The sequence below is a fragment of the Sturnira hondurensis genome, unplaced genomic scaffold (genome assembly GCF_014824575.4).
Source record: "Sturnira hondurensis isolate 20B ecotype Veracruz unplaced genomic scaffold, ASM1482457v3 Scaffold0022566, whole genome shotgun sequence".
Classification (NCBI taxonomy): domain Eukaryota; kingdom Metazoa; phylum Chordata; class Mammalia; order Chiroptera; family Phyllostomidae; genus Sturnira; species Sturnira hondurensis.
Genome location: NW_028095197.1, coordinates 3387166 through 3409673, shown reverse-complemented (window position 1 = coordinate 3409673; position 22508 = coordinate 3387166). Strand labels below are relative to the sequence as shown.

At 36.0% G+C, this 22508-nt stretch overlaps 1 protein-coding gene across 8 annotated transcripts in view; it reads left to right on the top strand.

Annotated features, from left to right (window-relative positions):
• Window positions 1-22508, top strand: part of AGTPBP1 (ATP/GTP binding carboxypeptidase 1) — a 142462-nt gene that overhangs the window by 57016 nt on the left and 62938 nt on the right. For 7 of the 8 annotated variants that reach the window (XM_037035826.1, XM_037035822.1, XM_037035827.1 and 4 more), the window contains 5 exons: window positions 3864-3901; window positions 6653-6861; window positions 8406-8583; window positions 10202-10258; window positions 22255-22352. In XM_037035826.1, coding sequence (XP_036891721.1) covers window positions 3864-3901; window positions 6653-6861; window positions 8406-8583; window positions 10202-10258; window positions 22255-22352 — 580 coding nt within the window. The remainder of the gene's footprint in view (window positions 1-3863; window positions 3902-6652; window positions 6862-8405; window positions 8584-10201; window positions 10259-22254; window positions 22353-22508) is intronic. The other variant, XM_037035824.1, reaches the window with a different exon arrangement.

Below are 22508 nucleotides of genomic sequence, written 5' to 3'. Positions count from 1 at the left end.
TTTTTATTTATATTTTAAAAAGGAAAACAAAATTTAAAATTTATTTTTACTTAAAAAAAATTGGCCCTGGCTGATGTGGTTCAGTGGTTTGAGTGCCAGCCTGCAGACCAAAAGGTCGCTGGTTTGATTCCCAGTCAGAGCACATGCCTGGGTTGCAGACCCAGTCCCCAGTAGGGGGCATGTGAGAAACAATCATACATTGATGTTTCTCTTCCTTTCTTTCTCCCTCCCTCCCCCTCTCACTAAAAATAAATAAATAAAATCTTTAAAAAGAAACATTCATTGACCAAATGTTTATATCTTGATTTCTTTATCAACTTAGGGCCTCCCTCCTTAATTTAAAAAGTTTTGATATCTGGCATTTGTATCAAGAGTTCTTCTTCTCCTTAAGCAATGCTCTAAATTTTATGGGAGAAGATTGAGGGATATTATTTATGTTTGAAGGGTCATGCTTCCCTTTAGGATTTCCGTTCCTTCCCAATTTTATGTGTTGGATTTAAACACTATTAATCTAGAAGGAAGCAACTCTGGAAGTTATTGTAACTCTGTCTTTTTGAGTTACAACAGGTTTAGAAATTATTGCAAGCACAGACCCCTACTTTATGGAGCTTCTGAGTATCTGGGGCTTAAGCTTTTCTTCCTTAACTGCGCCTACATGGATAAGCCACAGGCTGCTTTCTAAGCCACTGTTGGTTGTATGATTGTGTGTGACACATGAATGGTGGCCAAATACATGAGGAAGTATATAATATTGGTACTGAGAAGTTCTAATCAACATAATACAAACTATACATTTCAAATATTTGTAATTTTTATATTATAAATTCCTCCTGGCTTACACGTGTTGTAGAATTTCAGAAATTCTTTGTACTGAAGTTTTTAAAATTACCATTTAAGTAACATATTGGTGAAAGTATCACGAGAAGTTTTTAAAATTACCATTTAAGTAACATATTGGTGAAAGTATCATGAGAACTTTGCACCAAACTTCATATTTTTTTAATCTAGTGGAGCTATGGAACAAGCATGGTGTCAAAAAGAACTGAGTTTGTGTTCTAGTTGTCAGTCTTGAAGAATAAACATCAAGGATTAGAAACTCAGAAGCACTTTGATTTGTTTCAGATGTTTTACAAACAACTGCTAGCAGCGAGAAAGACTGTTTCTGAAAGTACTCTATGATTTTTATAATTTTGAATAAAGACTTAGCTGTACATGGGAAAATCCTATGAGTATGTTGCAAACGATTGCATCAGTTTCATAGGGCTGTTGTAGTAAAGAACCTAGTACAAATTAGGTGGCTGAAGATAACAGAAATGTATTTTCTTACAGTTCTGGAGGCTGGAAGTCCAACATCAACTAGTCAGCACTGCCAGCGGTCCTTCTAAGACCCGAATGGGATAACCCTTCCTTGTTTCTTCCTAATGTTTGGTGGGTTGCTGGCGATCTTTGCGGTTCCTTAGCTGGTAGCTGTAGCACTTCAGTCCCTGCCTCTGTCATTACAGGGGTTCTCTCCTGGTGTGTTTGTCTTTAAATAGTCTTCCCTCTTCTTATAAGAGTACCAGTCATTACCGATTAAGAGCCGCTTACTCCGTTATGATCTCATCCTAATTAATGACATCTGTAGCAACCCTGTTTCAAGTAAAGGTCCATCTGTGGGACTGGGGGATAGGATGTCAACAGGTCGCTTTGGAGGAGACTGACGTTTCTGGTTTCAGCATTTTCTTTCTCAACAGAGAAATTCAACCAGAGAAATTTACTTTTCATGTCACTTAGTTTCTGTGTGATTCTAGGCAAATTATACTCTGAAGTGTTTAGTTTCTTTATTTATAAAATGTGCTAGTTCTATGGACCTGAGCTGTTTTAAGAACTGAACTATTTATGAGACACCTATAATAGTTTCTGGCATTTATCAGTGCTTGCTGAACAAGTCTTTTTCGTTTAATTTTTTATAAATTGCTGTTTCTCTGGGAAGATCCGTTTAGTTCTATCTTTAATGTTGATCAATTAAAAATGATACATACAATCCTATGTACATTTTATTGCATAATTGTACGATTATGGGATGCTTCTTGATGATTTAGTGCTATAAAAACAATATATAATTTTCATTTACTTTTAACTCATTATTCCTAAAACTTCACATTGTTTTTAAAGAAGTTACAGGCACGAGTTTATCATATTTTTTAAAGCATATACTTTTGTTTTTATTTTGCAAGTGCTATAAGTAGAGATTGATAGGCTTGCTTGCCCTGTTTATGTCAGTAACCTGAGGTGCTGCTGCTCACTTGCTCGGGAGGAGCGGTTCTCGGCTGATGCACAGTGGTGGGCACGCTGGTGCGCCGCAAGAATGTTTAAAACGCTCACTGCCTGGCTGTTTAGTGGGGGCACTGCCCTCTTTCCCCTTCGGTTGTCAAATAAAAAGGCCCCAACAACAGCTAACACAACAGTAGCTGTCCAGTGTAGATGAGTCAAAATTATACCTGTTTTTTTTGTCAGATGGGCAAAAAGTACAGTGTGCCACAGTATTAGTTTACGGGTGCCATGGGATGAACGAGGTTGGAAATCGCTGCCCTGGAGGAGGGCGGCGATGAGCGTTTATCGTCAGTGATCGCTTCCTCAGTGCCTGCTCCTGCAGCGTTTCCGTCTCTGCCTCCGCCACCGCAGGGTTCTCTCTGTGCGTCTGTGCGCTTGTGGTTACGGTGTCAGGTGGGACTGCGAACGGTGTCCATCTTCAGTCCTCCGATTGACTGTGTTCCTTACCTGTACTCATGTCTGGCCAGGCTGTGTCTCCTGTTCCACCGAAATATGCAGCTTTGTTTGGGGTCCTAATTTCTTGGGTAGCTTTTTCACACATTTTATTACATTATCTAAATTGTGAAATTATCTGTGAAAGAGAGAAATTTGTTTTCTAGTTTTATAGCCATGAGGAACCTACTTTTTTGTGGGTATCTAGTAGGCATTCAACAAATGGTTAATGATGAGTGAAACGCTTAAGTTTGACAATGTACATGTTTTTATGCAAATTAATTGTTGAAATCTTACTAAGAGGTACTGTAGTATGTGTAGCCTTATATTCTTAGTTACTGAAATTAAGTGCCATTTTTCAGTAACTTTAAAAAAAAACGTTGAATTATAGGTTCTCCATAGTGATATTTATATGCACTTTTAAAGCAGATTAATGGCAGTTGATTTCACTATATGTAACTGAGTGTTTATGTTCAAAGAAAATGTGAGTGCCTTCAATTTTGGGGGGCTATTTCTTGATTCTCTAATGGGCACATAATTTTTTGAGATATTTATTAGGCTCGTTATTCTCATTGGTGCCTTATAACTGGAAAATATTAAGGGCTCCAACTACCTTTCCCTAAACCTCCTAGTTTCAACATTTTGCATTTATTATCACCTTAAATATTAGGATTATTGCTTGATAGAGGTAAAATACTTTACACCCAGATAGCTACAAGGGTCTATAGAATTTTCTAGTTATGAACTTCATTTGTGAGGAACTTGTTTTTAATTTCTTTGTGAGTTTTAATAACATTCCTGTGTGGACTCTTTCAGGGTCAGACACAGGTACAGTTACTGGTTTTAATCATCTGACCTCTGACATAAAGATGTAGATGTTGTTATTTTTTTCTTTAAAAAATTTTGGGTGCTCTTCTGTTGCTATTTCAGTTTTCCTATACATTCAGGTCTAACCTGAAGGGAGAGATGCATATGGAGAAGCACCACATGTAATGGACTGTAACAGGAATGACTTTTGGAATAGATAATAATGACTAACCTGAAAAGATTGTATGAATTTACTATTGTAGATTAATTTTACTAGTTTTGTTGTTGTTTGTGTTTTCTCGTGTTGACAGGGTTGCTTTAGACACTCTTGCTGCATTGCTAAAATCAAGTAAGTTCTTAAATACTAGAAATACTAGATACTGTATTTTCAACTATTTTATCTACAGTGTTAAACTGGAAATATAGATGCAGTCTATAGTTATAAGCCTGGTTTATAATAATTTAATGTCAAAATTGAGTAATAACTAATGTCATTTATGTTTATTGATCTACAACTTATTAAAAATATGAGTTTCTTTGTCTGTGTTATGACTGTACACATATAAAGCCCTGTTAGTAGAGGAAAGTAATATGTAAATATTATGTATTTTTCTTAAAAACTGAAGTTAACGTAGCATTGAAAATGTTTACTGTGAAGACTGTCTTGAATAATTACTCTATGTAGAACACGCATGATTTTAATTTAGAACCCTCTTATTAGAAATTTTATTTCTACCATAAATTCAAATTTATAACATTAAAATGGCTACTAATGTAAATTTACAGTTTACTAAGTTAATTGACAGACTAAAGCACTATCTTCAAAATTGAAGCTTTGAAATAAATGGATTGTATTATGATATGATACCTTTGAAGAGTAATCAAAATCATCTACATTTCATGTCTTTTTTCCCACCAAGATACTCAGTAACTCTGCTTTAAATAAGTTTCATTAGCACCCCTATTTTCATTGGTTGATTAACATTTATTTAACCACAATAACATTTTAGTCTTAAAGATCTGTATTGTTGGCTTTCAGTTTTATTTTTCCCCCAAATTGTCTTACTAGGATAGAACAATATTTCCTTAAGTTGAGTGACCAGAACTGTTTATTTGAATAGTAACAAATGATGGGTTGGTAAATCTGATATTTGGTAATGATTTATTAAATTTAAAAAATCACTTTAGGTATTAGTATTCTGTACTAGAGGCCTCTTTTTAAATGCACCAGGGTATTTTGGAGCATTTTTTTGGAGGGAGAGGGATAGAAATTTACTTTAAAATGAGAATTAAACTACTGGAATAATCCCGAGAGAGTGTAAAGTATGTATACACAGTGCAGAAAGTGCAGAGTGTGGATACACAGTGCAGCTTAGTGACCGTTGCTGGGGCATCGGTTGGATGGTGCAGTGTAAAGGCAAACCCGAGGTGGATTTCAGGTTGTAACTGGAAAGGGAAGAAGAGACAGAGGCTGAGTGGAAGTTGGGTGTCCCGAACACTTGAGTACAGTGCCCTTCAGTAAACTGTTCTGATTGTGCCCAGTGGCAGATGGCTCTGTTCACTTCTCTTTAGGGTCACTTAGCACCTGTGTTTGCGTTATGGGAGAGTTTTTTAAATTTGAACTTTAGTAAAAAGTTTCAGTATACCTTATAAATATAACTTAGGCTATTGAGAATTATGGCAGAGACAGAGTCTGTAACAGGAGTTACACTGAGCCTGTTTTTTAGAAAGATATTTGTAGCTAATAAGCTAAAGGCTTGCATGTTCTAACTGGTATAAACAAAGTATGTATATTTATTTAAAATAAATGAAACTATTGCCAGCCAAAACTATGGAACTGATATTGTAAATAGCCACAGCCTCAGCAAAACTCGCTCCGCTTGACACTATTAATAGAGGTTTCAAAACATTTACATAGGACCCCACCCCTTCCCCACCCTGGGAGTTTCTTCCAGCTCGCTAATGTACAAGCACACTTTCCGAGAGGGCATTAATAACATTGATTTCACTGTCCTAAATTTTATGTTTTAGATATGTATTAGCACAGTTGGAAGCTAGTATTTTGGGGGGACAATTAAAAGCAGCAGGACTTGACTGTTGCATTGTCTTAATGTCCATGTCATGAGGCGGGGGGCCATTTCATAGGTAAACTTAGATTAGGAAGGGACTGGTGTTTCTTTGTAACTGAACCACCTCAGATGGGTTGGTGTTCCACTTTATTTTGTACTCTTATAACAGGTCGACCCAGTGATGCTTGGTGGCTTCAGATGTTGTGTTAGGATTCCCTTGCTGACAGCTTAAGTAAATGCACCTATTTGGTTAATAATCTTAAATATTAGCAATTAAAAAGTAGTAAAATAGGTCAAATTAGTGGATTTCTGTTAATTCCATCTCTCCCAAATTGACCATTTTCAAAAATGTCTTTAATATAATTTCACTACATTAAAAAAATGATTGGAAAGTACCATCTTCTAATGACATAATGCTTCTTACATTTATTTACTAAAAAAGTTCTATAAGTATTTTTAACTAAGAATTATTATGGCATGGATATTTATGTAATTATGGAGGTAATTAAAGAATTAATTTTAATGGAAATACTAAGTTTATAATAGGACCTGCAATCCAATCTAGTTCATCTCAGTGGAAACACAAAGTTTGTAATAGAAGTTACAATAATGGTAATGGCTTTTAACAAAATTCTGTTCACAGATAGTAAGTTAAAGGCTTATACATTCCATTTATTGTTATCAAAGTCAGTATGTTCATAAGTTTTAAAATACATGAAAAGTTTTATTCGTATTAACATTGAAAAGATGTAGTCCTAATTGCATTAAATATATTGTTTTTATTAACCTCAAAACAATATATGGGCAGGTTTCTGTAAAATACTATAGTTTATCATCTGGAATTTAGTTTGTTAGATAAAAATATTTAATATTAAATACTGAATATTGAATATTTAATATATGGTTGCCATTTTTTGATAAAGTTCTTTTAAGAGTTCATTACAATATTGTGGTTATATTATCAATTTGTTTATTCTACCACTTTCTCCTGTCACTTAAAAAATATTCTTTCTCAATTTTTTTTGTTCAAGAAACAAATGCCAGGAGAGCTGTAGACAGAGGATATGTCCAAGTCCTTTTAACAATTTATGTAGATTGGCACCGACATGATAATCGGCACCGAAACATGCTCATTCGGAAAGGCATTTTACAGAGTTTGAAAAGCGTGACAAACATCAAGCTGGGAAGAAAGGCCTTTATTGATGCCAACGGGATGAAAATTCTCTATAACACTTCGCAAGTGAGTTTTTTTTCTGTTACTGTGATCATGTATTGATAATATGATTCAGTTCTTAAGAAAACTTAGTATTTCTAATAATACCCCAAAGGTATGATAAATACACTTAAAAAATTTGAAAACCAAAAGGCATAATCATTTCTCATATGTGACCACAGACTGAGTTGGAGCAAGTGCTTAGTGCATGTGTGCAGTGTGAGATTTTTCCCCACAGGTAAGAGGAAGTTACATAAATCTGTCCACTGGGCAGGAAGGGATTCCATGTAGTCGTGTTTTCTAAGATGCGCAGTTGGCTATTTGCGTGTTTTCCTCATAAAGTGTATTTGGATGTTTTACAATTGGTAATGCAATTCTGTTGATTGAGTGTTCTTCCTTCTGGATAGAGCATTTTTTCCTGTTTTCTTTATTACTATTTATAGAGCATTTTAAAATGGAGAAGGGACAAAAGTGAAACCTGGAGTTAGGGTTCCTAGTTCTGTCTGCTACTGTCAGCAGCGGCCTTCCCGATGGTGTGTGTAGTGAGCTTTGTTCAGCCTCCGTAGAAGAGTGCCGGCTGTGGGGAACGGGGTGTGCCGTGCGGTCCTGTGTTTTCAGTAGGCTGTCGTTACTGGAAAGAAAACTGCCCTTGAAAATTCCAGCCAGTTATCCTGGTGATGCCCTCCTGGTTTGTGCATGACTAATAATCTCTTTCTGCATGAGAGTATAGACATAAGAACCCATTTTATGTTTACCTTTAGCTTCGTTTTTCTTATCAATCATACACACTTGTTTTTATTATTTCTAATATAGGCAGCGATGAATATTTGATATGTGAGGAAGAGTTGGGTGACTTTGGTTATGCCACTTAACATTTCTGGGCTTTAATTTCACATCTCTTTTGACAGACTAGATGTGAAGATTTGTACTGGAAATTTTACAGGATGTCAGAGTGCCATCTAAGTGTCCCTTGTCAGTAATGATAATAGTGTTATGATATAGTTTGAAATCCCCTATGTATTAGCCCTTTGCAAGATTAATTAGATAGCAGGACAGCAAATTAAACTCTTAAAACTTAAAACTGTGATATTTAAGACTATTTTTTATAATTGAACAGCCAACTTATTAGAGGCACTATTGATGATAACTGATAAAATTCTGAGGAAAGTTCAGCCAAATGCATGTTTCTTTTTGCTTCTTTTTTTATTACCTTACTATCTTTCTCCCTTACTTTTAAAAAACTTTGTTTGCTACACTTGCTAAATACACCTAGGTCCTTCACAGATATTACTTAATACTTTGGTGACTTTTGGTACCAAGGATGATATTGATTTCTGCTTAGTTAAAATATTCAAGGAAAAGTTCTACTAAATTTGCCACCTGAGGTTCTTACTTACAGAGAAACTTCTGAGTAGTTAAAGCTGCTTTATAATCATATTATGTTAAAATACCATTTTTGTGACATTTGTCTCTTGAAATTATTAATGTATTACTTTCTGAAGTAATGTAAATTTGGTTCAGTTATTTACTAAAGGCAAATTATTTATTTATTGTCTTTTCCTATAAAACAGGAATGTTTGGCAGTCAGGACGCTCGATCCTCTTGTCAACACCTCCAGTCTGATAATGAGGAAGTGTTTCCCTAAAAATCGCCTTCCACTGCCAACGATTAAAAGTTGTTTCCATTTCCAGTTGCCCATTATTCCCGTGGCTGGACCTGTGGCTCAGCTCTACAGCTTACCCCCCGAAGGTAGGACCACGGACGTACTGCTGGCTCCTGCTGGTTCTTGGGATAGTCTGGCGTTGTTGACTGTTTTCTTTGTGTGTGTGTCCAAATCCCCAGCAGAAGAAGTCCTTAACGAACACAATAAACTTTCACATTATATTTTAGTTAATAAATATTTCTTTAAATATAAGAAATTGAGGGCTAGTAGTTAAGGGAAGTAGTGTGGGATTTGTTACAGAAATGTAAGCGTGAACTGCGAAAAAATGTAAGCATCATATAGGAACATTACTTGTTAGTTTATGTGAAATTTCAGAGTAGAGGAGTGTAAACATTAGATGTTTGGGTAATTATATTCGGGCTGATATTTTTAGCTTTTTCGTGAGCCTTGGTTTTTTAAGGTTGAAAATACCCCTAATCAGCGAAAAAAAACCCAACCTAAGCACCAAGTACGTTGTGCTTAATGTAAGAAATTATCAGAGGTTGGCTGTTTGCCACTTTCCGTAAATACTGTAGGTATGTAGTAAAGAAAGTAAAAGTTTAAACTTTTTAATCTGGGGAAAAAGTAGAGTTTTTTGGATAATATCAAGGAAAATGGAAAAGAGGAAGTCGTCTAGCCTATGAATAGAATTTCTAAAGCACTTTCTTGTCACTTGATAACTTTTTTGAAAAAGAAATTGAAGGTGCTTTATATTTAAAAGCAATTATTTGGAATAAGTGATTGAGGAGAATTAAGTAATTATAGTTGGTTTTATTATTCTTGATACAGATTTATTGATGGTACTTATCACAGGATACACATTTATGATTTTATTTTAAAATATTTAATTATCGAATTACAAGTTTAGTCCACGCAAAGTCCAAGTTTAGTTTGCACAAAATATCGGGATGGATTATTGAGAAACTTCCTTTAAAAGATTTAAAAGTCTAAGACTAAGTCTGGGACTTGAGTAAGATAGCTAAGTAAAAACAATGATTTTATTCCTTCTTCTCATTCTATTTAAAATTAAAAATATGGGAAAATCTAAAAACTATTGGATCTAAAAACTAGCATTCTCATGGAACAAACATAGAACATGCAAGAAACATTGTAGAGATGTGATGAGATTAAGAAAAGTGTCAGCTCTTACGCACTTTAACATGAAGCGCGGTATCTCTGACTCAGGTTGAGGTTCAGTTAACGCCTAATGTGGAGGGAAATAGAAAAGCACTGGGAATCCCCTCCTGCCTGTATCTCAGTGTGGGGTTATGAGGTTTAAGAGGTGATTCTAGCTGGCAGAAAGCTCGTGAGCCTTGGTAGTTAACACTGGCAGGGAGGTGGGATGTACCTCCTTGTGTTCTTCATACAGTGTCCAGAATAATCACATGTATAGAGAAAGCTGACTTCTAGTGCAAAAAATGACAGAGAGGTGATGTTTTTGAGGGCCTTTTTTCTGACTCATCCCAGACTGATGTAAAGCATCACTGAATTACAAAAGGGAATGTACATTGACCGATAAGCTTTAGTGATTTAAGGTGTAAGGGGAAGGTTCTGATAGCAACTGCATAGATACAAGGAAAATGCCATCTTTCTGTTTTCTGTAATTTTCTCACATATGAGGCTTCATAACATTTATCAAAATTTTCATTTTTTTACCTTCCTCAGGACTGTTTTTTCTTTCTTCATTTTATCCTCAACATCCATTAGATTGCATGAGACATAGTAAGTGTGCATTTAACATTGGTTGATGAATGAATTGAATTGGCTTCAATACTTATTTCCTTGAATATCAAATGCCAAAAATAGGCAGCATCTGCCGAAATTTGGAAGAAGAGTTCCAACTCAAGATTTCTGAACCCTTATTACTTGTTCTCCACGTGTAAAGGTGACATATTCTTAGATACGTAATGGTACGGAAGTATATTATCTAAGTACCCTTCCTGAAGTCATTCCATCACTCCAGCCAGGCCAGTGATGAACTAAGATGTCAAGAACACAGAAAGACATGGTAGCAGAGTAACTAGTTTGCATTACAAATTGTGAATTATGTAATACTAAATAGATCCTTAGACTAGGATCTGTTAAATCATAGGAATCCATAGATGGATTTCAGAGACTGTGAATGCTACTTTGAGATTTTATTTGAATATATTTATGTTTTTTTTTCTTGGAAGGAATTCTTGAAAGGGTCTATCACTGCTAAAGAAAAGCAAGGACATTTCAAAGATGCACAAAGTCCTAGGGTGCTAAATACGAAGCAAGAACAAGCAAATCAGTTTTAGTAATAAGATACCTAAATGGATAAAATATTCCTATTAAAAAAAAGAAACTTTCAGATTGGGTTAAAAAACTAAATCTAAGTAGCTGATTCGTACTGGAGGTTCTTAAAATATCTAAATGGTAAGCATGAAAGTAAACAGATTGGCAAATGTGTGTCTGTTATTCCCAGTTCAAAAGAGTTGAGGAAGGCAGTATTACTACCATACAAAATGTAAATACAGAATATGTTTAAAACAAGACAGCAAAGATTATTTTAAATAAGCTAGATAATAACAGATGTGCCCAATGCTAAAGGAAAGTTAGGAAGTTAGTATGATTTTAATAATCAGAAATAGGTAGAAACAATTTAGTGGGCGATTTTTAATTCACCTATAACTTCTTGGCATATTAAATAGAGGAGGTTCAGCCAATTGAAGTGGATGCTAAAGATAACTCCTGTCATTACATTTGAAAAATATGATTGAAATGAGTAAATATTAATTTTTAGGAAAATATACATAGTTAAAATGTACTAAAATAGTAAAAAACATATAGTTGAACATGCAGTCAAGTTACCTTCAGTGAAGACACCAAATGATGATGACTTTATAGATGAGCTCTCTTAATTTCCAAGAAAATTTTCTATGCTTTATTTTCCAAAGCAAAAGGAAAAAAAGAAAAAAGAAACTAGCATGATACTGAAATAAAAACCTGGTAGAATAACCTGAAACAACCGATAGATAATTGTCACCCATGAAGATAAATATAAAAATCCTAAAATAATAGCAAATTGAACACTTTTTACATGTGTAGGGCATCTTGACAATATAAGGATTATTTTTAAGGAAGTAAGCTTGTTGTAATATTGAGATTTTAATAAGAGTTATCATTACATCAAAGGAAGAAAACCAATGCTATCTTAGTAAATGCCATGAAGAAATTTAATAAAAATTATTATTACAAATAAAATTTCTTTAGGAATCCAGAAATATTTCCCAAACAAGCTACTGTCTAACTCAGATCAGTAGCCAACATCACACGCAGTAGTGAATGTTAAAGGATGCTTCTCTCAACCGTCATTAGTGAACATTGTTTTGGAAGCTCTAGTTGAATGAGTGGGACGTGGAGAGGAGAGACGGTAGTTGTTAAAAGACTGAAGTAAAACTAATTCATGTCTGTGAAGGATGTTAGTGTCTGTGTAGACAATACAAGCAAATCAACTGTAAAATGTATGTTAGACAAAAGTTCAATAGAATACTATTTACAGGGTAAATAAATAAAATTCAGTAGCTTTTCTGTTTTGTGTGTTTTCTTATATATAGCAGCAAAACCCAGTTATAAAACAGAAAAGGGAAAGTAAATCACATTTACAGAAGCAAAGCAACAACAAAATTAACCCTTTGGAACGTGCTTTCTAAAACCTTACAGAAAGTGCGGACTCACTCTTTGGTTGTATTATGCAGAGAGAGTGAAATTTATCTGACTAGTTTCTTACTGGTAGGCATTTGAGTTTTCCCCTATATTTTTTGTTTTTAGTATAAAGGAGCCAAGAATATTTTGAAAACTAACAACAAGGAATGATTTATATTCCTTGATTTTAATTCTATAATTGGGCTATAATAATTATTCATTGGAAGGGGAACATGAATAGATCATAGATCATTAGAACAGAGGGGAGGGTCTCAGATGCCTGAAACCATATGGCATTTTACATCTGGGGTATAACTACCAGAGGAAAATACAATAGAAAGGAAAATATTTAAAGGTTTTATTAAAAATTAAAATGTGTTTCGCCTCTGATGCTGAATTGCATTTCCCCTTCTCCCCGTCTGGGCACTCATCTTTCTTGTTTGCAGTAGGCTTTTCGTAGTCAATTCCTTTCTTTTTTTCCTAACAGTTCTTTCTCCAAGTGTCAGTTCTTCCCTTGTTTGTCTGTGACTAACTACTGCAACTACATTGGCATAAATAGACCCAGGCTACTATATACAATATGAATACTTATTTTTTTCTCTCTACTTTGAAAAGAATTTCAGTAAACCTAGTAACTATATTAGTTAGGATAGACTGAGTTGTTGTTGCAAAATGACTCAAAATAGTACAGTAGTCATTCACACAACAAAAGTACTAACATACATATTTATAGCACATACCCTTTGCCTGGGAGAATACATGTATAATTCCTTTAATGCTCACAAGAACACTGGTGTCTATGTCCATTTTATAGATGAGGAAAATGAGACACGGTTAACTGAGGTAACTTGCTCAAGGTCGAATAGCTGGTAAGTGCAGGAGTCCAGTATTTGAATGAGGTATTTTGTCTCCGGAGCCTCTTTACTACACTGCAACAAGGTAGAAGAGGCAGTAGGCCTTGTCTCCACTAGGTCATCAAAGGAAGTGGGTTCTTTTTGTTTTTATCATCTCCTGGGGTGCATATGCATGTGGAAAATGGTGATGAAAGTCAAAGTGGAAGAGAAATTTTATTTCTGAAGCATATGACCTGGAAGTGGTATTTACTATTGTGCTTCACATACCATTAGCCAGAAGTTGGTCATAGGACTGCATCTACCAGAAGGGAGGCTGGAATCTATAACATGTAGTTAAAACTCAGAGGGTCTGTTACTGAAAGGAAAGAACGGGGGCAGCTAGGTGAGGAGTGGGGAGGAGTTCGTATTCTTTGCCAAATAAGTCATACTGGAAGGGGAAGTCAAAAAGAGTTTAAAGAAAGGGTTGTCAACAGGACAGAGGGGTACTCCCTACACTTGCCTCCCTTACCAATGCCACAACAAAAAGCCTCCGACCAGCTATAAATTGATGAAAATACCTTAGGGGTAGCTCTGGACTACAGTGAAGAAACAAACATTAAAAACCCTGCCGAGCTCAGAAACTGAGGACCACCATGTGGAGAAATATGGGGAGTATTTTATCTGTATCACCCTGTGCCTGAGCCCAGAGCAGCTCAGCACTGGGATGGCGGTGGGGTGCCAGTCTCCTCAGAGGATTTGTGTCTCTCAAGGAGAAGGGGCACAGGAGAACCCCAGCAAGGCTCACTGCGGTGGACATTTGTAGCCTTTGCTACCAAGTTAAGTCTTCACTAAAGCTGGTCCAGGCTGACGGAGCTGTCCCATCTGCCGTCTCTACTCACTAGAAGAGGAACTCTCGCTGTGGGCCTGTGCTGCTATCTCATCTCCTCCCGACTGGCGTCACTGCAGTGAGTTCCAGATACCCAGACCCTTTTCCCCGAGATATCTGCACACTCCTGCACCTCAGACACCAATGCCACTGCTGCAGCAAGTGCACCTGTGTCCCGGGCCCCAGATGTGCTGCTGTTCTGAGTGACAGCACAGCAGGTGGGGCACCAAGGGGAATCCTGGGTAGAACTTGCTCCTGTGGGCAAAAAAAGGAGAAAAAGGACTTTCCCAGAAGACGTTGCTTATGACAACTCCAGTATTCCTAACCACCTGCAGGACCTCTGTCACCTGCAGGACCTCTGCAGTATTGGCTACAGAAGACCCTTATTGTCTGTGCTGGCACCAATTGCAGTTTAGGGAGCTGTGTGGAGACCATGCTGCTGTGCCTCCCTAAGATATGCTGCATCCTGCCCAGCTGGTGCTCTCACAGCCACCTGCAGGTAAAAGTCTTTCACAACCCAAGGCATTCCGAAAAGGCTAGAAGTGACTGTCCCCTCATATGTGCAGACATCGACACAAAACTATCAGAAGCCTGAAAAAGAAAGGAAACATGGCATGATACTATTAAAGGAATGCAGTGATTTTCCAGTAATTGATCCCAAAGACATGGAAATCTGAGTTATATGAAAAAGAATTCATAATACTAATTTTAAGGAAGCTCAGATAATTCAAGGGAAAATAGACAACTCAATGAATTTAGTAAAACAATACATGAACAAAATAAGAAATTCAGCAATGAGAAATGAATCATAAAAGAACCAAATGGAAATCGTGGACCCGAAGAAAATAAATAAAAACTGTGGTAGTGAACTTTAATATCGGTGTAAACAGAAGAAAGAATCTGTGAACTTGAAGATAGGTCTCTTGCTATCTAATCAGAAGAGAAAAAAGGAATTAGAATGAAAAAGAGTGAAGAGAGCCTGTGTGAATAATGGGACACCATTGAGTAAAACAGTGTCTGTGATGGGAATTCCTGAAGGAGAAGAGGAAAAGGAAACTTTCTTAAAGATATAATGGCAGAAAACTTACCAAATCTGGAGAGATTTTGGCCATTTAGGTGCACGAAGCTCAAAGATTTCCAAACAGATCCACTTCAAAGAGATCTTCACTGAAGCATTATAATCAAACTCTCAAAAATCAAAGACAGAATTTTGAAAGCTGTGAGAAAAAAGACTTATCACATACAAGGTAATCCTGACAAGCTAATTAGCATATTTCTCAGCAGAAACTTTGCAGGCCAGGGGAGGGGTGGGGAGAGAGAGATAGAGATAGAGAGAGAGAGAGGGAGAGGGAGGGATGATATATATTGGTGGGGCAAAAGTACGTTTACAGTTGTGAGTATGTGTAACACAGAGGTTAATTATTCTTGTGTTATTTATCATTGTATATTTTTCTATGCAAACAACTGTAAACCTACTTTTTAAAAAATCTTCACCAGAGGATATGTTTAATTTTCTAAAATGATTTTAGAGCAAGAGGAAGGGAGGACAAAGAGCGAAGCATCGATGTGAGAGAAAAACATTGATTGGGTGCATCTTGTACACACCTTGACTGGGGATCGATCCCACAACTTATCTGTGTTCCCTGACCAGGGATCAAACCTGCAACCTTTTGGTATACAAGATGACTCTCCAATCGACTGAGCCATCTGACCAAAGCTAACCCTATTTTTGCCCCACCCTATATTCAGAGTGCTCAAAGAAAAAAGCTGTCAAACTGGAGTACTTTACCCAACAGCTGTCCTTCAGAAATGAAAGAGAGATGAAGATAGTTTCCAGAAAAATGGAAGCTGAGGGAGTTTATCACTACTGGGCCTGCCTTTCAAGAAATGCTAAAGGGAGTTCTTCAACCTGAAACAAATGGATACTAATTCGTAACATGAAAACATGTGAAAGTATAAAACTTACCAATAAAGGTAAATATATATATAGTCAAATTCAAAATACACTGATATTGAGATGATGGTATATAGTCACTTTGAATTCTAGCATAGAGGTTAAGAGACAGAGTGTTAACAATAAATATAGCTGTGATATTTTATTAATGGATATACCATATAAAAGATGTAAGTTGGGATATCAACAACATAAATTGTGGTAGGGCAAGTAAATGGTAGAATGATGTTATGCAATTGAAGTTTAGCTGTTATCAACTGAAATAGACAATTATATATAGCTATAAAATGTATTATGAAAGTCTAATGCTAATGACAAAGCAAAACCTGTAACAGACAAATGAGAAACAAAAGAATCCAAGCATACCACTGCAAAATATCAGCTCAAAAGATAGCAGGTGAGGAAGAAGGAACAAAGGAAGTATAAAACAATCACAAAGCAACGAACAAAATGGCAGTAAGTCCTGACTTATAAATAAGTATTCTAAATTTAAAGTTTAAAAATTTTAATTGAAAGATACAGAATGCCCCAATGGCTTAATGAAACCGTCCAAATGTACTCTGCCTACTTTAGACTCATTTAAGCTTTTAGGATGCTCATAAACTGAAAATGAAGGAATGGGAAAAGACACTCCATGTAAATGGAAGCAAAGAGAGAGGAGGGGCAGCTATATTTACTTGATACAAAACACACGTTAAGTAAAAACAAAACTAACAAGAGACAAAGAAAAAGAAGTTTATTATGTAATGATAAAGGAGTCAGTTCATTGAGAGGATATAATTCTTAACATATGCACCCAACATTGGAGCACCTAAATATATCAAGCAATTGATAGAGCTGAAGGGAGAAGTAGACAGCAATGCGGTTACAGTAGAGGACTTCAGTACCCCACTTTCAACAATGGGTAGGTAATCCCGACATAACATAAGGAAATAAGAGACTCATTTAATGACACTTCCGATCAAATGGACTGAACAGAGATACACAGAAAATTCCACGCAGTAGCAGCAGAATACACATTCTTAGGCACACACAGCATTCTCCAGGCTAGATCGTGTGTTGGGTCACAGAACAAGTCTTAATAGATGTAAGGAACAGTTGGCAGAAGGAAGGGAATAATGAAGATTAGAGCAGAAATAAATGAAAGACTAGAAAGACCAGTAGAAGAGATTAACGAGGAAAACTTGGGATAATTGTAAAAGAATAAGCAAGAATAAAATAAAAGAGAAAAGATGAATGAAACTAATAGTTGGTTTTTTGAAAAGATAAGCAAAATTGACAAACTACCAAACCTTTAGGTAGTCAGAGGAAAAATAGATTAATTAATAAAATGTAAATGAAAGCAGAGACATTACAACTGATAACAGGAATGTAAAGGATTATAAGAGGCTACCGGGAACAATTACACTCCAACAGATTGGTCATCCTAGGCGGAATGGATGAATTCCTAGAAACACAATACCTACCAAGACTGAATCAGAAACAGAAAATCAGGACAGACCCACTGCTAGTAAGGAGATCCCATTGGTAGTTTACAGTATCTCAACCAGAAAGCCCAGGACCAGATCGCTCCACAAGGAAATCCACCAGACACTTAAAGAGAATTCTCAGACTCTTCCAAAAAGTTGAAGAGGGAACACTTCCAAACGCATGTTATGGAGCCCGCTTACCCTGATACCAAAGCCAGATGACACTACAAGAAAAGAAAGTTATAGGCCAATATTTGTGATGAACATAGGTACAAAATTCTCAACACAAGCTAGCATACTGAATTCAAAAAGAAAAAGAATCACGCAGTGTGATCCAGTGGTTTTCATCCCTGGGATGCAAGGATGTTTCAATGTTTATAAGTAAAAATGTGAAACTGCATTAACAGGAGGATAAAAATTCTATGATCATCTGAATATATGACAAAATTCAAAATCCTTTCATGATAAAACTCGACAAATTAGGCATAGAAGGAATGGTCCTCAGTATAACAAGAGCGTATATGACAGTCCTATAGCACCATAAAAGCCTTTCCTCCAAGATCAGGAACATGACCAGAATGTCCACTTTTGCTATTTCTATTTAATATCATTCTGAATATCCTAGTTATAACAATTACAATAGAAAAGGAAATAAAAGGCATCCACATCAGAAAGGAAGAAGTAAATGACCTTTGTAGATGATGTGATCTTTTAGAAAACCCTAAAATACCCACCAAAATTAGTTAAAACTAATGAATTCAGTAAAATCAGCATACAAAATCATTACACAAAAGTCAGTTGCATTTTTATACACTAATAACGAACTATCTGAAAGAAATTAAGAGTGTAATCACATTTACAATAGCATCAAAAACAATAAAATATTTAACAGTAAGTTTTACCATGGGGTTGAAAAACCAGTACACGGAAAATGGTAAGACTGTGATGGAAGAGATCAGAAAGCACACAAATAAGTGGAAAAAGAGCCCACATTCTTGGATAGGCGAATTAGTGTGAAAATGTTCCTACTGCCCAAGGTGATCTGCAGATTCAGTGCAATTTCTGTAAAAATCCAATTGTTTTTTCCCCCCACAAAAATGAGGTCTGATTAACAAACAGGTATGAATGATACCTGTACATGGACAACAGGGTGGAGATTGATGGTAGAGAGGGAAGTTGGCCAGGGCAGAGGAGAGCAACGGGGGGAAACTGGGACAACTGTAATAGAACAACAATAAAGAAAAAGAGAGAAAAATGTTAAAGAAATTATAATTTGTATGAAACCACAAAAGGCTCCAAATAGCCTAAGCAATCCTAAGAAAGAAGAACAAAGCCGGAGGCATCACAGTTTTTCATTACAAACTATTATAAAGCTTTAGTAATCAAAGCAGCATGGTATTCAAATACAGCAGCCACATAGACCATGGAACCGAGCAGAGAACCCAGGTACAAGCCCACTCATATAGTCAACTAATTTTTAAGATGGGCATCACAGACGCAATAGGGAAAAAGCAGTCTTCGTAATAAATGGTTTTGGGAAAACTAGATAGCCACATGAAAAAGAGTAAAACTGTATCACTGTTTTATACCACTCACGAAATTTAACTGGAAATGGATCAAACATTTTAAAAGATCTAAAACGAAAACTTGTAGAAGAAAACCTAGGAAAAAGATTCTTGACATTGGTCTTGGCAATGATTTCTTGGGTAAGACACAAAAGCACTGGCAGTAGACTAAAGTAAACAAATGGGACCAGTCAAACTAAAGAGATTCAGTACAGCATGGGAAATGATACAATGTTTGTAAACCATATATCTGATAAGGGGCTGATGTCCAAAATATGTAAATAACTGATACAGCTGACTAGTAAAAAAGCAAATAATCCAATTGAAAAATGGGCTAATGATCTGAGTAGACATTTTCCCAAGGTGCAAAAACATCTGATAGATATATGAAAAGGTGCTTATCATCACCAGTCAGGGAAATACAAATCAAAACAGTAGTGAGATACCATCTCACACCTGTTAGAATGGCTGCTATGAAACAGGAGAGCAAATACTGGCAACAGTGTGGAGGGAATGGAGCTCTTAAAAGTTACTGGTGGGAATGTAAATTGGTAGTGCAAATATGGAAAACAGTATGTAATTCCTTAAAAAATTAAAAATAGACCTACTTATACGGCCCAGCAGTCACATTCCTGGGTATATATTCAAAAGAAATCAAACTCATCTTGAAGAAATATCTGCACACTCATGCCCATTGCATCAAATAGCGGAGATCTGTAAACAATCTGTGTCCTTCAATGGATGAATGTAGAGAAAGAGATTGTATCTGTATCTATCTCTGTGTCTATAGCTCTATCTCTGTCTAAGTATGTATATATGGTAGATATGTATGTGAACATTATTCAGCAATAAAAACTAAACAACTTCTGCCATTTGTGACAACGTGGGTGAATCTGGAGGGCATTGTGCTGAGGTGAAATATGCCACACAGAGAAAGACAAATACTGTATATTAGTAGTTAACTTACATGTGGAACCTTAAAAAGAAACAAGAACTGATTCAAAGAAGCAGATTAGAATGTTGGGTGCTGGGAGCTGGGGGAGCAGTAAAAGGGGCAGTGAGGCCAAAAGGTACAAAATTTTCAGTTTTGAGATTAAATTCTGAGGTTCTAAAGTACAGCATGGTGACTATAGTTAATAACCTGGTATTTTATACCTGGAAGTTTCTGAGAGCAATTTTTTTAATTAAAAGATTTCAATTACAGTTTATATTCAATATCATTTTGTATTAGTTTCTGGTATACAGCATAGTGACTAGAAAATCATATACTTTAGGACGTGGTCCCCTGATATTTCAAATACCCACCTGCCACCAAATGTAGTTATTATAGTATTATTGACTGTATTCACTGTGGTTTACTTTACATGCCTGCAACTATTATGTGATTACCAATTTGTACTTCTTAATCCCTTTATTTTCGCTCAGTCCCCTGTCCCCCTCTGCTCTGGTGGCCATCAATATGTTCTGTACATCTGTGAGTCTGTTTGTATTTTATTTGTTTATTTTTTGTTTATTTTGTACATGTAAGTGAGATCATGTGGCATTTGTCTTCCTCTGTCAGACTTCATTCACTTGGTGTAATACCTTCTAGGTGTGTCCATGATGTTGCAAATAGTAAGATTTCTTTCTTTTGTATGATTGAGTAATATTCTATTGTATATACATACCACAACTTTATATATCCACTCATCTATTGATGGGCACTTAGATTGCTTCCTGAGAGTAAATCTTAAGTGTTCACACACACACACACACACACATGTAGACACATAAAATGTTAACAATATTAACTAGGTGAGTTGATGCTTGTGTTAATTATCTTTTTCTTGGTAATCATTTTACAATGCATATGTGTGTCAAATCATCATTGCACATTTTAAATGTATACAATTATTATATTTATCAGTTATCTCTCAATAGAGTAAAAAAAGTTTTGAAAAGTGCCCTTTTAAAATATTCTCTACCTTTTTTAAAAAAAGATTTTAAATTTAGTTTTAGAGAGGGGAGGGAGGGAGAAATAATAATTTCTCCCATTATTAAAGGGAAGGAGAAAGAGATGGAAAGAAACATCAGTGTGTGGTTGCCTCTTGCATGCCCCCTACTGAGGACCTGACCCACAACCCAGGCATGTGCCCTGACTGGGAATGGAACCGGTGACCCTTGGGTTCACAGGCCAGCACTCAGTCCACTGAGCCACACCAGCCAGGGCTAGTGTCTACTTTTTTTTTTTAAGCACACAGTTATTTACTCCGGTACTCTCAAAATGACTCCTCTACTCTTCTTCCTCGTCTCCCCCACATCCATGGTCCTCATGTCCTTTTTCATTCTCTTCCCTGAGTTTTTCTCTAATGCATATTCACTCGGCATCTCCCTCCACATATGTGCTCCCTCTCTCACACCTGCCAAAGTGATCTTTTGAAAAACATGAGTTGAATTAATTCATTCTCCTCTTCAAAATCCTCAGTTTTTGTCTTCTGTGAGTTAAAAGTCTAAACTATTTGGCTTACTATATTTATTTTCTCATTCCTGTTTGCCTCTCGTAGTCCTTTCCCAAGCATACAAGTTAAGTCGTGTTTGGCTTATTATTTCCCAAAGACCTCATCTAAATTATTTTATCATTATTTCTTTTTTTAAATTCACACTATCCGCCCTTATGTTCACCTAGAAAGCTGTTGTGTTTTCTTCAGTATTACCTGTTTTGTGAAATGATCACTGGTGACTGGTTTTGTGAAATGATCACTGGTGACCCCTTGGCCCCAAGCTGTTTGCAGTTAGTTTATTTCATCCCTTGCTTTCCCATAGCATTTTTAAGTATATGCTTTCATTAGTGTGTATCTTTTTAAATATAACTATTTATTTACTCTCTTCTGCTTTTTAACCTCATGAGCTCCCTGAGAGTAGGGACTGTATTTACAGACCTTTTCAAAAGTCCCCAGCAGACAGCACAGTACATGGCACCTGGTAGTCGCTGACACAATAAATGGGAAGTGGATTGTAAAAGGGGTGAAATGAGTTGTTCAGATTTAGCATAAATGGGAAATAGATGCTTCATTCAGGCTGTTGCAACATAAGACATTATTAAATTTTAAAAAGAAAACAGTAAAAGACCTCATTCATTTTTATAGTGCTTTTTCAAATGTTAAAGCACTTTCACTGTATCTCAGGTTTTTCAACAACTGAGACAGCCTTACAGATACTTTTAATAAGAAATGTCATTTAATTACCCTTTGGTGATTGCAATACACATGTTTGCATGTAAATAGAAACATTCTCCCTTTGGCTGTGTGTGTTGTAGAATGCTTACCTCTGACCTACTTACTTATAGCACATTTTGTATCACAGTGGATGACGTAGTAGATGAAAGTGATGACAACGATGATACTGATTTAGAAGCTGAAAATGAAATCGAAAATGAGGATGACCTAGATCACAATTTTAAGGTTAGTATCATTTTCTGTCTTCAGTCAGCTTAGTAAATTGTATACACAGTTGTAAAACAAAGATTAGCTACATAGATCTAGTGAATGATAGATTAATTTGTTCTGTCCACATCTTTTTATCATGGCTGACTATGGACAGTAAACTATTGAAAGAGA